Genomic DNA, 13,871 nt, shown 5'->3' on the forward strand with positions numbered 1-13,871 from the left:
GATTCCTCTTCTTTTTTTTTTTTTAAAGGCTCATTTTGGCAGTAGGGTAAGCTAAGTACTTCGGTGAACGTTTCTATATTTTGGATCGCTTTTCCTCTATAAAATTGAGTTTAAAAAAAAAAAAAGCGTACTGCGGCAAAAGGGGCGGAGGTGTAGTTACGTCACCAATCCTGCTCACTAGGAGACGCCATCAGAAGCGCGGGCATATTTTCCACGAAATCGACTTGGTATAGCGCCTAGAAACGTCTACGACGAGACATGGTAAGCACCTTTTTATGTTAAATGCCTCATAACTCCAACGAAGATGGAGGAGAAAAAATTGGGGCTATAGTGCAATGGGGAACAATGCAAGGATTTCTGCACGTTCTTCTCATGGCGCCCATTTCGCCGCGTTTAGTGCAATGCGTCTTTCCCCCCAGCCCCAACACGCACACGCTCATCTTCATCGCGACGTGCATAACATTTTGCTTTAAACATGTCCCTTTTTCGCGTGTAAAACCGGATTCGGGTCACGCAGCATCATTGACAATGTGGCCTTGTGGCAGTCGAACCGAACTGCAACATGTCTGACCTAGATTATTCCCTTTCGTCGGCAGTAATCCCCCGTCCGCAGTCCGCTGTCGGACTATGCGGCAGGAAATGATCAAAATACTTTGTGCAATCGCTGCATGAAAAGGTGGCATAGTGGAAAAATAATCGGCCTCACGGCCTAATGCGTCATGATGAACATCAAAATGAATGTTTTTCCCTGCTCCACAGCGTGAGTGTATCTCCATCCACGTCGGTCAGGCTGGTGTCCAGATTGGCAATGCATGCTGGGAGCTGTACTGCCTGGAACATGGGATCCAGCCAGATGGACAGATGCCCAGTGACAAGACAATTGGGGGAGGAGATGATTCCTTTAACACCTTCTTCAGTGAGACTGGAGCTGGAAAACATGTCCCCAGAGCTGTTTTTGTGGACCTGGAGCCCACAGTCATCGGTAACTCTTCCTCATGCACAGTATAAATCATGTCTGTTTCCTGGTACTTATTGGGGAGACAGAGGTAAAAATGAGACATTTTGTACATATGCTCCCCTCTATGCAAGCTATGGTGATGAAGAAGTTCATCAATATGCATAGTGGAGGTTTTTCTACCAGAATTAGTTTTCATACAACAGTTAATTAATGAGGGGGGAAAAAAAACATTTGAAAAGAAAACATGCTTACCACAGCACCACGGGGGCCTCCTTTTCATGGATAAGGTGAAATGGGAGGGGCTTGAAACGATTGAGGTCACATGACCACAAATGTGTTGTGTTGGCTAGATACCTTATCTAATGTCTCACATTGCTTTTTTCTCCCCCTACACATTTTTACTATCACCTTAGATGAGGTGCGCACTGGGACGTACCGCCAGCTGTTCCATCCTGAGCAGCTGATTACTGGCAAAGAGGATGCTGCGAACAACTATGCCCGTGGACACTACACCATTGGCAAAGAGATAATCGACTTGGTGCTGGACAGGATCCGCAAACTGGTGTGTAACTTGATACTTGTTGCTCCAACATTAGTTGAAATGAAAACCGATATTTATTGTTCTAGCAAAAAAAATGTAGTTATGAGCATTATGGTAGAAAAGAACTTCAAGCAAAGAGCCGATAGTGAACGATTCTTCAAAAAAGGCCACGTTCTTGCTCCAAGCTGTTTATTGCCATTCCCAGTTGAAGTTTAAACATAAAAGGATGAGAATTACAGATTGTCTATTTAACCAAATTGCATAACTTACAAAAGTCTGCCAAGTTTATGCTAACAATGCGCAATACTTAAAACAGGCTAATGAAACTTGCATAGATGTTGCAGAAGCAATAACCCCTTGAAGCAACTCATATTTGTACACAAAAGGTGCAGCAACACATGGAGACAGACATTTGTTGTAATGTTATATACTCCAGTATATATTCTTTATGCTCTGGCGAAATTATGATTTTTTTAAAATTTTATTTGTTTTACTGTGCTGTCCGCAGCCAGGTCGGCATTGCAAATGAGAATCTGTTCTCAATTGCCCTATCTGGATACAGCTTACTGGGTCACTTGGTTGTGAAATTTGTTCATTTATTATGAATGTATTATACTGCCCTCTGGTGGCCGAGGCCATCACACTAGAAGGAGCACAAGGTCAAGGGGCATTGAAGAAGGAAATCAATATACAGACGGTTTAATTCTTTACATTCAGGTATGGTCAATGAAGTACAATAGTGTAGAGTGCTTTTTTTATTTTTTATTTATTTATAAAAACGTGGGGCTGGAACAGATTAATTATCTTAAATCGGGGAAGATGATATGAGATATGATATGTGTTTTGAGTTACCAGCAGGGTCAAAAAGGATTAAACTTGTAAGTCAAGGCACCACTGTAATAACAAATGGACAGACCAACTAAGTATCAGTCCACATTGTTTTAATTCTTAGGCATTAAAAGAGTCCTCGGCACTACCGGGTGCCACTCTGTTGTAATTGAATAAATATGTCTTCTTTTTGTGTGGTCAGGCCGACCAGTGCACTGGTCTTCAGGGCTTCCTGGTGTTCCACAGCTTCGGAGGTGGCACTGGCTCTGGATTCACCTCCCTCCTAATGGAGCGTCTCTCTGTAGACTACGGCAAAAAGTCCAAGCTGGAGTTCTCCATCTACCCGGCTCCCCAGGTGTCCACTGCTGTGGTGGAGCCCTACAACTCCATCCTGACCACCCACACCACCCTGGAGCACTCCGACTGTGCCTTCATGGTAGATAATGAGGCCATTTACGATATTTGCCGAAGGAACCTCGACATCGAGCGTCCTACTTATACCAACCTGAACAGGCTGATCAGTCAGATCGTCTCCTCCATCACAGCTTCCCTTCGTTTCGATGGCGCCCTCAATGTTGATCTGACAGAGTTCCAGACCAACTTGGTACCATATCCTCGCATCCACTTTCCTCTGGCTACCTACGCCCCAGTCATTTCGGCTGAGAAGGCGTATCACGAGCAGCTGTCGGTAGCAGAAATCACCAACGCCTGCTTCGAGCCAGCCAATCAGATGGTGAAGTGCGACCCTCGTCACGGCAAATACATGGCATGCTGCCTTTTGTACCGTGGCGACGTTGTTCCCAAAGATGTCAACGCTGCCATTGCCACGATCAAAACAAAGCGCTCCATCCAGTTTGTGGATTGGTGCCCCACTGGTTTCAAGGTGGGCATCAACTACCAGCCACCCACTGTGGTTCCTGGTGGAGACTTGGCCAAGGTCCAGAGGGCCGTCTGCATGTTGAGCAACACCACTGCTGTTGCAGAGGCCTGGGCTCGACTTGACCACAAGTTCGACCTGATGTACGCCAAGCGTGCCTTTGTTCATTGGTATGTGGGCGAGGGCATGGAGGAGGGCGAGTTCTCTGAGGCCAGAGAAGACATGGCGGCTCTGGAGAAGGATTATGAGGAGGTTGGAGTCGACTCCATCGAGGGTGAGGATGAGGAGGGAGAGGAATATTAAAAATTCCCAAAAGTATTGAAGGTTAAACAGTTACATGTGTGTGTAGCATTTCAGGTCAAAAGAATTTCAAAATAAAACCCTGTCCTACGTTTCTGGACCATGTCTTTTTTATGTTGTGAATCAGGAGCTATTTGTTTGCAAAAGACAAATGTTTGTATCCGCTCAGTGAAAAGTTCATAAATGGCATTACAAATGGAGCTGAAAATGAAAGCAAATAAAAATAAAGTTACATAATGTGTGACAGCATAACTGCATACATGGCTTAACCTAATGAGCTGAAATGACTGCAGTATTTTTGAGCAAAATGAATTGCTATGCACAAATGATAGTATAGGGCACAGGTGTCAAACTGGTGGCCTGGGGGCCAGATTCAACCCACCACATCATTTTATGTGGCCCCGCAAAACCAAATCATATGCATCCACTTCGTGTTTCCTGCTAAGGTACCAAAATTGCAAATTCTCTTCACTATTAAAAATATAGACACATTGCAAGCATTTTGTTTGTTAGCAATCCTCTTTTTAAAATACATAAATTAATACTGAGTCAAAGAGTTTTTACTGGCTTCAGATTTCAAAAGTAGTTATCTATCAATTTGTGTATACGTAATAATATGAGGCGATCATACATTCATATGGGTTCACAGCCATAACGGCCCTCCAAGAGAAACAATAACTACGAGGTGGCCCGTGACAAAAATGAGTTTTACACCCCTGGTATAGGGTGTCCCAAAATTTACCAAGATGTGTAAAAAACTATGTTTAATAATAAAATAGGGTTTAATGTTTTACTTTTTTCAGAGAAAAGAATGCATGTTGTGCAGCTGGGGTCAGGTCAAATCAGTATTTGTAGTGCTCTTCTAGTCACGTTTTCATCCATCGATCCCCCCATTTTCTATCCTCATTGGTTGACTGAGCGAGCGGTGTGGAACGCACTGGACTGGTCGCCAGGGCGGGGCACATGTAGACAAACATCCATTTACATTCATCTAAGGATAATTTAGTCCTCCAATGAATGTGGGAGGAAGCCAGAGTACCAGCCGAAAACCCATGCAACTCCACACGGGAAGGCCGAAGCCCGGATTCTATCCCCCTAACCACTTGCTGGCACAAGTTCTCAACTGATATTTAAAAAAAAAACAAGTCCTAAGTGAAAGAAAGGACCCATTTGATTTTATCTGACAGCTGATGCCAAGTCAAAACTGCGTTTTCCTTTACCTGACAATAATCTTTGCCCCCGATTTGAGATCCAGCGCACAACATGTTTGAAGTGATCTTGACCCAGTAGTAGTAGTCGGTGCAGGAAGCCATGACGTTCACATCCACAGCCCGCAGCGTCAGGGAGAGGATGAAGCTGTACGGCGAAGTCACCCCAGGCGTTCACTGTGCACACTTCACCTTGTGGGGGCTCGGTGGTGTTTGGGTCTGGCAGTTTTACTGGTGCAGCTTCGCTTAGCTAGAACGTACAAGGAGTTAGACCATAACCGATATTCAATGGGCTGTATAATCGTACAATATGTTCAAGCCTCTACTACCTTAAAGAGCAAGATGTCATTGTCGAATGTCTTGTAGCTAAACTTGTGCACATATATCATATATCTTTGAAGATCTGTTCAAATCCTTCTGTTTTGGATAGATTGTCTTCACTCAACACCAACCTCATTATATTTCTCCTTGAGGTCCCACACAAAACAACATTGTCGAGATACAACAATTCTACATCATACTGCTATCATGATACAGTAACATTATCTTTTTATGGCCTATTGGTGACCAAAATAAAAGTCTTCCTATTCTACTACGGCTACTCAGTACTACTTACGGTCTCCAGCAGTGGGCAGCAGACAGCAACCACTGGGGATGCACCAGCGTTCCCCCACAGTAGTGTTTCCAATCCTTCAACACTGTCTGATACTGAAGAGAGGCCTGAAACTTGATGGAGTATGGCTGGACCGCATAATCACCAATAATCCTTTCTGTGAATGTTTCTGTCGGCCATGTGGAAAAGGCTCAATGTCAGGCATGCCTTGGACGGTCCATGGAAATCAGCTCTTAATTAAGTGTGCAAAATGGATTTGTGGCCTACTGATGTGGAGAATTTGTACTACTAGTAAAATCTTTAAATGTGTGAAATCCAATTCTGCTTTAAATATTTTAATCATGGCGGCTGAATAGGGTTTAACTTTTTTCTAAATTCGAAATAGAAATATTTCAGATATCAAATGATTTCTGTACATCTACAAAGATAATAATGCTCAGTTTCGATTGTCATGGTTTCTGTTTATCATTGTAGTAGTTTTGAAGTGGTATACATTTATTTTTTTAAACTAATAAAACAAAAGGTTTTCAGGCCGAAATTCTGGATCGCAACAAATGTCTGAGAATGCAACAAACTTAGTCGTTATAGTTACATTTTATTTAAATAATGATAGTATGAAAGTTACACAATGCAGACCTGATATAAATCTACATTGCTTCTTGCTTATCAACAGCTAAAGTATGCGATATTACATAAACAATTCTTATAAAAGGAAAACAGATCTGATAGCAGTTTTAATGGAGATAACGTTCACATCAGTGAAATAAAGCAAGGAAGACATAGAGGCAATTGAATACTACAACTGTCTGTTTATGCTTGACATGAACAGTCAGTATATATTTTTATAACTTGTTACATTTGATTTTATGTTAAAAGTGTTGTTGCAGAAATTCCACCTGAGACCAAACAGAAGTTACCTGCTACTGAGTAAGCCAAAAGTATCAGCACAGATCTTCCCAGCGGAGACATATTTTTATTTTTCACCTGTAAAAACAGAAATCAGCATCTTCATTGCAATGGCAGTTAATTCCTCATACAGCTCAATACTCTCAAAACTACAAATTTCTTGCATAGCCTGTTGTTTACATCAATTATTATTTAATTAAAAAAAATGTCACATTAGATTACATTAGAAATGTTACTCACCTGCAACCACAAACATGAAAACCTTCCAAGTTTCTCCAACAAATGAGGCTACCTCTTATATTGAAACCAAATCCTTGGAAAATTTTTGCTCTGATGTCAACCAAAATCCCATAATGCCATGGAAACTATGTTTAATTAATGTATAATTACTTTACTGCATGGTATGTGGTAAATAACAGTAGAATTTACAGCAATTTCTAAGTGTACTGTAATAAATGTTCCCAGCATGCATTGTTAATATTCATGGCTCCACTGTTTAAGCATTTCAGCGTAATTAAAAAGATGCATATATAACAAGAGACACATGCAAGAAAATACAAAAATACATGAAAGAGAATGATCATAAAAATATCCATTGTGTAGAAATACTGAAAACAATGTGGCACTGTTGCAGAAAAGCATTGTTGTATATGCTTCTATAATATACATGTGGGTTTGGTAGTATCACTATGTTTCTATTGGAGGAAGCTGATTGTAGAGGTCAAGAGACAGCAGCCCATTGCTGCTTTCACAGAGTGTCACCATTCTTTTAAGCTAATCAACTAGTATTGAGCAAATAATGATTCACAGCTGGTGTATGAGTACGATGTATCAAGTGGTGCATGAGTCCAGAGTCCAATTCAGATTACTAAGTTGTTTGTTTGTTTGTTTGTTTTTTAACAGTAGCTTACTGGCAACGGTTTTGCCAGTAAGTTACTGTAAATTCAAGTTTACAGTAACCTACTGGCGACAGTGTTGCCAGTAAGTTATTGTAAAAACCATATGAAATGTCAAACAGTGTGAGTGTGGTCATGGTAGTCTTGCAACTGTGCTGCTTATACACATTATTTTCTTTGACAACTTCAAAAGTGATGGACATGAACAGTGAGGCAATAAAACGTAGACAAGTGGGCAGTACCCTGTGGACTTTTTTCCTTTAACCAATCACCATTCGGTCTCTAATAGAGTTAGACACCTGAATATAAGTGGATGTGTTACTGACATTTCTTGCTTTAGAGATGTGTAAGCTGTTTTTCTCCAAGTGTTCATTCTTGCTAATTCACCAGAAAACAACGCTATGAGAATGTATCAGACGTCTCAGAAGCCAGGTCACGGCTGTGCTAATCAATGTCACTGCCAGATGAGATTGTTTTTCATTGGCCTGCTCATGACACTGTGGTGACTAGGATCTCGCCGCTAAGACAGTTGTAGGCGCCCTGTGTGCCGCATGCGAGGACCTTATGTACAGTGGTCTCATCTTTTTATTGTGTGCGTGTCACAGGCCAAGACACCATACTGTGGGAGGACACGCACTGGTTCCACACTCCATCAAGTACATCGTGTCGATACGAATGACACATCGTCGACACTTCTGAAGGGGCTCCATAATAAATAAGTACTGGGTAATGACAGCAGCACATTGTGATATTGGGTTAGCAGCTTTTTATTCTTTTGAATTTTATTATTTATTTGAGGATAACTGGTCCAGAAAATGGATGGATGGATTTGAATTCTCACTGAAATGTCAAAAGACCACTGAAACTTGTGCCTAGATTCTTGTCAGGGTGTTTCCAAAAAGAGCTTACTCTGTGAGAACAATGACAACAAACACAAACTGGGTCATCATTTGTGTTGAAAAGGCTTGAAAAGGCCTTGTAATATTTTACCTCCCAATCAAGTAACCATTCATGGCAAGTGGATCTTTTTCTTACAGTGGACTCCTAAGCATTGTGTTGGAATTCAAAAAATACTTTGACTTCACTCAACAAGAGTACAATCAACCACTTGAATGTACAACTGAATTTGCGTAGACGGTAAACTCAAAAGAGGAACTGAAATGCAATATATTTCTAAAGGAACAGTGCTTCAAATGAGAGGTGGAATTCATATTTTGAGCTGTTTGTAATTAAAAACTGAAATGATGATAAAGGATTGAACTGCTGGAACGAATATACAATACGCAAAGTGAGAAATCATTGATGATAAACATCAACATTGCATCACTGTCCTAAAATTTTACTCATTTGACTAGACTTCCTTCATCCCGACACCATATCACTCTGTTATTCAGACTTCTGCGTATATTCTACTGGGGGTTCAAGTGGAAAAGTATGACTACAGATAGTAATTAAAAATGCATAACTAAAAGTATGTATAGTGCTTCACACATTTATTCGACCGCCTGTCATAAAGAATAAGAAGAGACCATCTGGCATCATGAAGTGCTTTAATGCTGACTCTTTCAATTTCAGTGAGCTCTTGATATTTTACCATTTTGAACAGGAATTACAAATTCACTTATGACACCCAAATTTGAGCAAGCTAAATGGGCTTCTCTGTGAACTCAGTAAAATCTAGAGCTCTCATTTGCAACTACGTATTGTACAGTAACAATAGTAGCAACAACTATCGCTCCATCCCTTATTTTTATTTTGTATTTTTTTTCCCCACGGAGTCAATAAAATGATGATAGTGGCTGGAGATTACTCTCTGGTCATCTATGAGGGCACAGAGAGGGAAATACTGCCCCAGCTGTTGGTGCCTCATCCTGAGTACAACAGCGCCACCAACAATGACATCATGCTCATAAAGGTTCGACCACACAAAACTGAAAACATTAACATTTACAAAGTGTTGACCTCAGTTCTCTCTCCAGCCAAGTTGATCTGAATAGTTTTGTTTCCATCGCCTTGCTGCCCTGGCGGGGTGCCTCCGTTGCAGAGGGCAGACTGTGCCGAGTGTCTGCGTGGGGATACACCAATCCACGTGGAGGCCAGATACCCTCCACCCTGCGCACAGTCAGGGTGCCCATCATCTCCTCAAAACAATGCAACAGTCATCACGCTTTCAATGGCAACATCACAGAAAACATGCTCTGTGCGGGCTACAGTGCCGGCGGGAAGGATGCCTGTCAGGTGAGCGGAATACTGACAGCGACCTTAATTGCAGTTGTTAAAATGACTTGCAAACCAAAGTGAAATATAGTCAAAATACTTCAAATTTATTTGCGAAGGTCACATGTATCATTGGAGTTCACCGTTGCTAATGAACAAAATTAACAGTGGCCCCACACTGAGCTTTGCAGCCACTGCTTTTCATTTTTTAAATATGAAGAAAACTATCATATACACCCTTTGAACTCTGCCTAGCAACAAGAGGCCACAACCAGAAAACTAATCAGCAATGATGTGAATCTATGTTGCTGCGTTTGCTGAAATGACTAAAATGTTTTTTTTCTTAAACTTGTGAAGTTTTGTAATGAGTCACAACTTATTTTTATCGTCTGTATAAGGTTATTTAATTTCAAATGCATAATAAGACTGTAAGAGAAGGTACAGTAGATTATTTGGAATGTAATAATACACCCAAGTGGTTGATGCTCACCAATTCTTTAAAAAATTACCAGCGCTTCATACAGATTCCATACTGCTCACTAACCTTAAGGAAATCTGGAGTCCTTTGATACTGTATTTTTATGTTTATTGGTAATAGACACTCATATTTGCATTTATTGTGGAGTACCTACAAAGAACATAGAACATTTCTATTTTGTCCTTGTCTTCCCTGTCTGTGTAGGGGGACTCTGGGGGTCCACTGATGTGTGATGACTGTGTTTATGGTTTGGTGTCCTGGGGAATGGGCGTGGTGATGCCGAGTTTCCTGGGGCCTCATGTACAAAAGGTGGGTACGCACAAAAACGTGGCGTCCGTTCTTTTTCACGGCAAAGTTCAGATGTATCAAGAGTGACATGACCGTGGAAATGTGCGGTGCCTCACGCCAACTGCATGGCTGGTGTATGCACATTTCTGCAGCTTTTGGTGCCTTGGTGACACTTAGAGGTGATGCTGGGAAACTGTTCTCATAAATCTGCACCCCAGAGACACATGAATAATTAGCATTGATAAACAATTCATGCCCGGCAACATTTGATTTCAACAATGGAATTGAGGCAAGGACTGAGAATTCATTTGTTAACCAGTGTATTTAATGAACCCCTGATATTTATTTGTGAGGACACCTACTAATTGATCAAGGCGATCATTTATCGCTTCATGACTCCAGCACATGCACTGAAAAAAAGAGTCCTTTGAATTTTCTTCATTTGAACATGTACATCGGTTGCACATGTTTAAAATGTGTTTAAATTGACATAATTTACCCCTCTTCTCCTCAAAAAAACAAGATTTTTTTGTCATTGTGCGTGTTCTCTCCTGTGTATTAAAATAATAAATTGAGTAATCAAAAAGGACTAAAAATGTTTTATATCCTCTTTGATATGCTGATGTGCTTCTATTTGAATTCAAAATATTTATTACAAATACCATACATACAACATTTACGTATAATAATACTTACTTGAATAAGATAACCATATTGAACACAAATATTCCTTCCATAATGCATTTTTACTGCCAATTTCCTGTAATGCAATCATGCACAAGGAAGGAAAGATGAATGCGGCCAAGTACATGGATATCCTGGACGAAAACCTTCTCTAGAGTGCTCAGGACCTGGGCCGAAGGTTTACCTTCCAACAAGACAATGACCCTAAGCACACAGCTAAAATAACGAAGGAGTGGCTTCAGAACAACTCCGTGACTGTTCTTCAATGGCCCAGCCAGAGCCCTGACTTAAACCCAATTGAGCATCTCTGGAAAGACCTGAAAATGGCTGTCCACCAACGTTCACCATCCAACCTGACAGAACTGGAGAGGATCTGCAAGGAGGAATGGCAGAGGATCCCCAAATCCAGGTGTGAAAAACTTCTCGCATCATTCCCAAAAAGACTCATGGCTGGATTAGCTCAAAAGGGTGCTTCTACTAAATATTGAGCAGTTTTTCTTTTTTAATAAATCTGCAAAGATTTCAATAATTCATTTTTTCTGTCAATATGGGGTGCTGTGAGGAGGAAAAAAAATTAACTTTAGCAAATGGCTCCAATATAACAAAGAGTGAAAATTTTAAGGGGGTCTGTATAGTATACTGTATAGTAACTCTCTGTTTATAGTGTGTGACATCAGCCAAAATCCCACGATGCAGTGGAAACTATATTGAACTAAAGTATAACGACTTTACAGTATTGTACTGCATGGTATGTGGGAAAAAAACTGTAGAATTTACAGCAATGTCTAAGTGTACTGTAATATACAGTATGTTCCCAGCTTGAATTGTAATATTCTTGGCTCCACAGTGTTTAAGCATCTCGGTGTAAATAACAACACGCATATATAACAAGAGACACATGCAAGAAAAAACAATAATACGAAAAAGAAGAGAATGATCATAAAACTCTAATGCGGCACCATAGCCGAAAAGCATTGCTTTATATGCTTCTTTTATATACATGTGGGTTTGGTATTAGCAGTATGTTTCCATTGGAGGAAGCTGATTGTAGAGGTCAAGAGACAGCAGCCCATTGCTGCTTTCACCGAGTGTCACCTGATACTTTTAAGCTAATCAACTAGTATTGAGCAAATAATGATTCACAGCTAGTGTATGAGTACGATGTATCAAGTGGTGCATGAGTCCAGAATGCAATTGAGACTACTCGCCCCCCACTTTTTTTTTTTTTTTTTTTTTTTTTACAGTAACTTAGTAAGTTACTGTAAAAACCCTATCAAATGCCTAACAGTGTAGGTGGAAAAGTTAGTTGAGAAAACTTAAATTTATGAAAAAAAATTTAATTTATGCAAGTATTAAAAGAGCTGTGAATCATAGATTTTTGTGAAAGCTACCTTCCAGAACATAATGTTCATACTGGTTACTGACAGCTGCCAGAATTGGAATGTCCCATGAAATATGCATGCAATCTGTCTTCCCCCCTGAGCAATCTGTTTCATGGCTCTGAGGCCATAAAAAACAGCTGACGAGATTTAAACCAGCAATACCAAGTAGCCTACAAATCTCACCTTAAAATAAGACCTTTTGGATTGTGGATGATACACTAGCATGTGGTACATCCATCCAGTTTCTGAGCCACTTATTCTCACAAGGGAGTGCTGGAGCCTATCCCAGCTATCATCAGGCAGGAGGCGGGGTACACGCTGAGCAGGTTGCCAGCCAATCGCAGGGCACAAATAAACAAACAACCATTTGCACTCACATTCACACCTATGGGCAATTTAGAGTTGTCAATTAACCTACCACATATGTTTTGGGAATGTGGGAGGAAACCGGAATGCCCGGAGAAAACCCACGCAGGCACGGGGAGAACATGCAAACTCCACACAGGCGGGGACGGGGATTGAACCCTGGTCCTCATAACTATGAGGCAGACACTCTAACCAGTCATCCCACCGTGCCGCCGCATGTGGTACAGTATACAATATTGTTGTAGCATTCAGCACATGACCTCTCGTGTTAGCATTAGCCTTGTTGCATGTTGGCATGAAAAACTTTGACCTTCCTGTTTGTTCCTTCATTTGCTCATTTGTCATTTCCATATCCTTCAGTGTGATAGAAATGCATTTTAATCACTGTTGATTTGTAATTAAAAAGTGTCTTATAATTGAATTACAGGAGAGGATAATCTAGAATCAGGGGCGGTTTTACCATTTTGCAAATACCGGCAATTGCCATGTGGCCTCAAGATTTACAGGGGCGCCCAAACATCTAATCAAAACTGATTAATACCGTTTTCTTTGATTTAAATTAATTATTACCACTAGTCAGAATTTTCACGCTTAAAAACAAATTTAAAAACTAAAATTAACTTCATCTATCATGATTGTTTCAATACTCCCCCTTTTCATATCCTTTTCTATCTTAATGCGCATGTGCAGACTTGATTCTGGAAGACGACAGCAAAATAAACTCTTTTGGCGCAGACTTGACACTCTTTGAGTGTGGAATCGACTGGAGAACAGGAGAAGGTGAAAGCAAAGGAAACAGTTTGGATAAAAACTAAAAAAAAAGAAGTTTTCACTGTGAAAAATGTGTATAACTGACAGCAAAACAGAAGGCGCCAGATGTGACTGTACTGTATGTAGAACTGCCGTCAGTGTCAGTCAAGCAGGATGCGGTAGAGATGACGTGGAGAGTGACACAAGTGACACTTTTCATCGCAAAGATGTGTTAAAGCAGTCGAAATCGTAAACTATTGTAAATGTTGATTTATATTCTTATCAATTACAGTAAAAGTGTTGGGATGATTTACTTGTTAGATAATAATCATCAAAGAGGATTTTAAGGACTTTATAAAGTCTAGATACAGTATATCTAGCTCACAAAATATAATTTTCTCAAATTCATACTTTACGCTTCAAAATCATGGATCATGAATATTTTTCAATGGACGGGGCCAGGGAAACATAAAAATGGTAATGTTACTGGTAACTTTACATGTTAGATAATTGTAACAAACTACAAAATACCTTGTGTTGAGGTGAAAATAAAACTTTTTGTGCAGTACACTAAACGAC

General features: G+C 40.4%; 2 protein-coding genes and 1 long non-coding RNA gene across 3 annotated transcripts; 2 read left to right on the top strand and 1 right to left on the bottom strand.

The window, feature by feature from the left end:
* Nucleotides 1–118: 118 nt before the first annotated feature.
* LOC133487450 (tubulin alpha-1B chain-like) lies at nucleotides 119–3,598 on the top strand. The gene is made up of 4 exons (XM_061794048.1): nucleotides 119–261; nucleotides 760–982; nucleotides 1,372–1,520; nucleotides 2,530–3,598. The coding sequence occupies exons 1-4, from the start codon at nucleotides 259–261 to the stop codon at nucleotides 3,505–3,507; spliced, it is 1,353 nt and encodes a 450-aa protein (XP_061650032.1). The 5' UTR covers nucleotides 119–258; the 3' UTR covers nucleotides 3,508–3,598.
* A 348-nt stretch (nucleotides 3,599–3,946) lies between these two features.
* Nucleotides 3,947–6,294, bottom strand: LOC133487460 (granzyme K). The gene is given in 6 exon segments (XM_061794058.1): nucleotides 3,947–4,875; nucleotides 4,877–4,962; nucleotides 5,042–5,106; nucleotides 5,109–5,179; nucleotides 5,329–5,494; nucleotides 6,243–6,294. Coding segments are annotated over 6 exon segments (663 nt in total). The 3' UTR covers nucleotides 3,947–4,652.
* A 1,207-nt stretch (nucleotides 6,295–7,501) lies between these two features.
* On the top strand, nucleotides 7,502–11,230 carry LOC133487467 (uncharacterized). The gene is made up of 3 exons (XR_009791339.1): nucleotides 7,502–9,042; nucleotides 9,107–9,365; nucleotides 10,027–11,230. It is a non-coding gene; the product is annotated as an uncharacterized LOC133487467 (long non-coding RNA).
* The last annotated feature ends 2,641 nt before the right edge of the window (nucleotides 11,231–13,871 follow it).

This window comes from Phyllopteryx taeniolatus, chromosome 1, assembly GCF_024500385.1.
Source record: "Phyllopteryx taeniolatus isolate TA_2022b chromosome 1, UOR_Ptae_1.2, whole genome shotgun sequence".
NCBI lineage: Eukaryota > Metazoa > Chordata > Actinopteri > Syngnathiformes > Syngnathidae > Phyllopteryx > Phyllopteryx taeniolatus.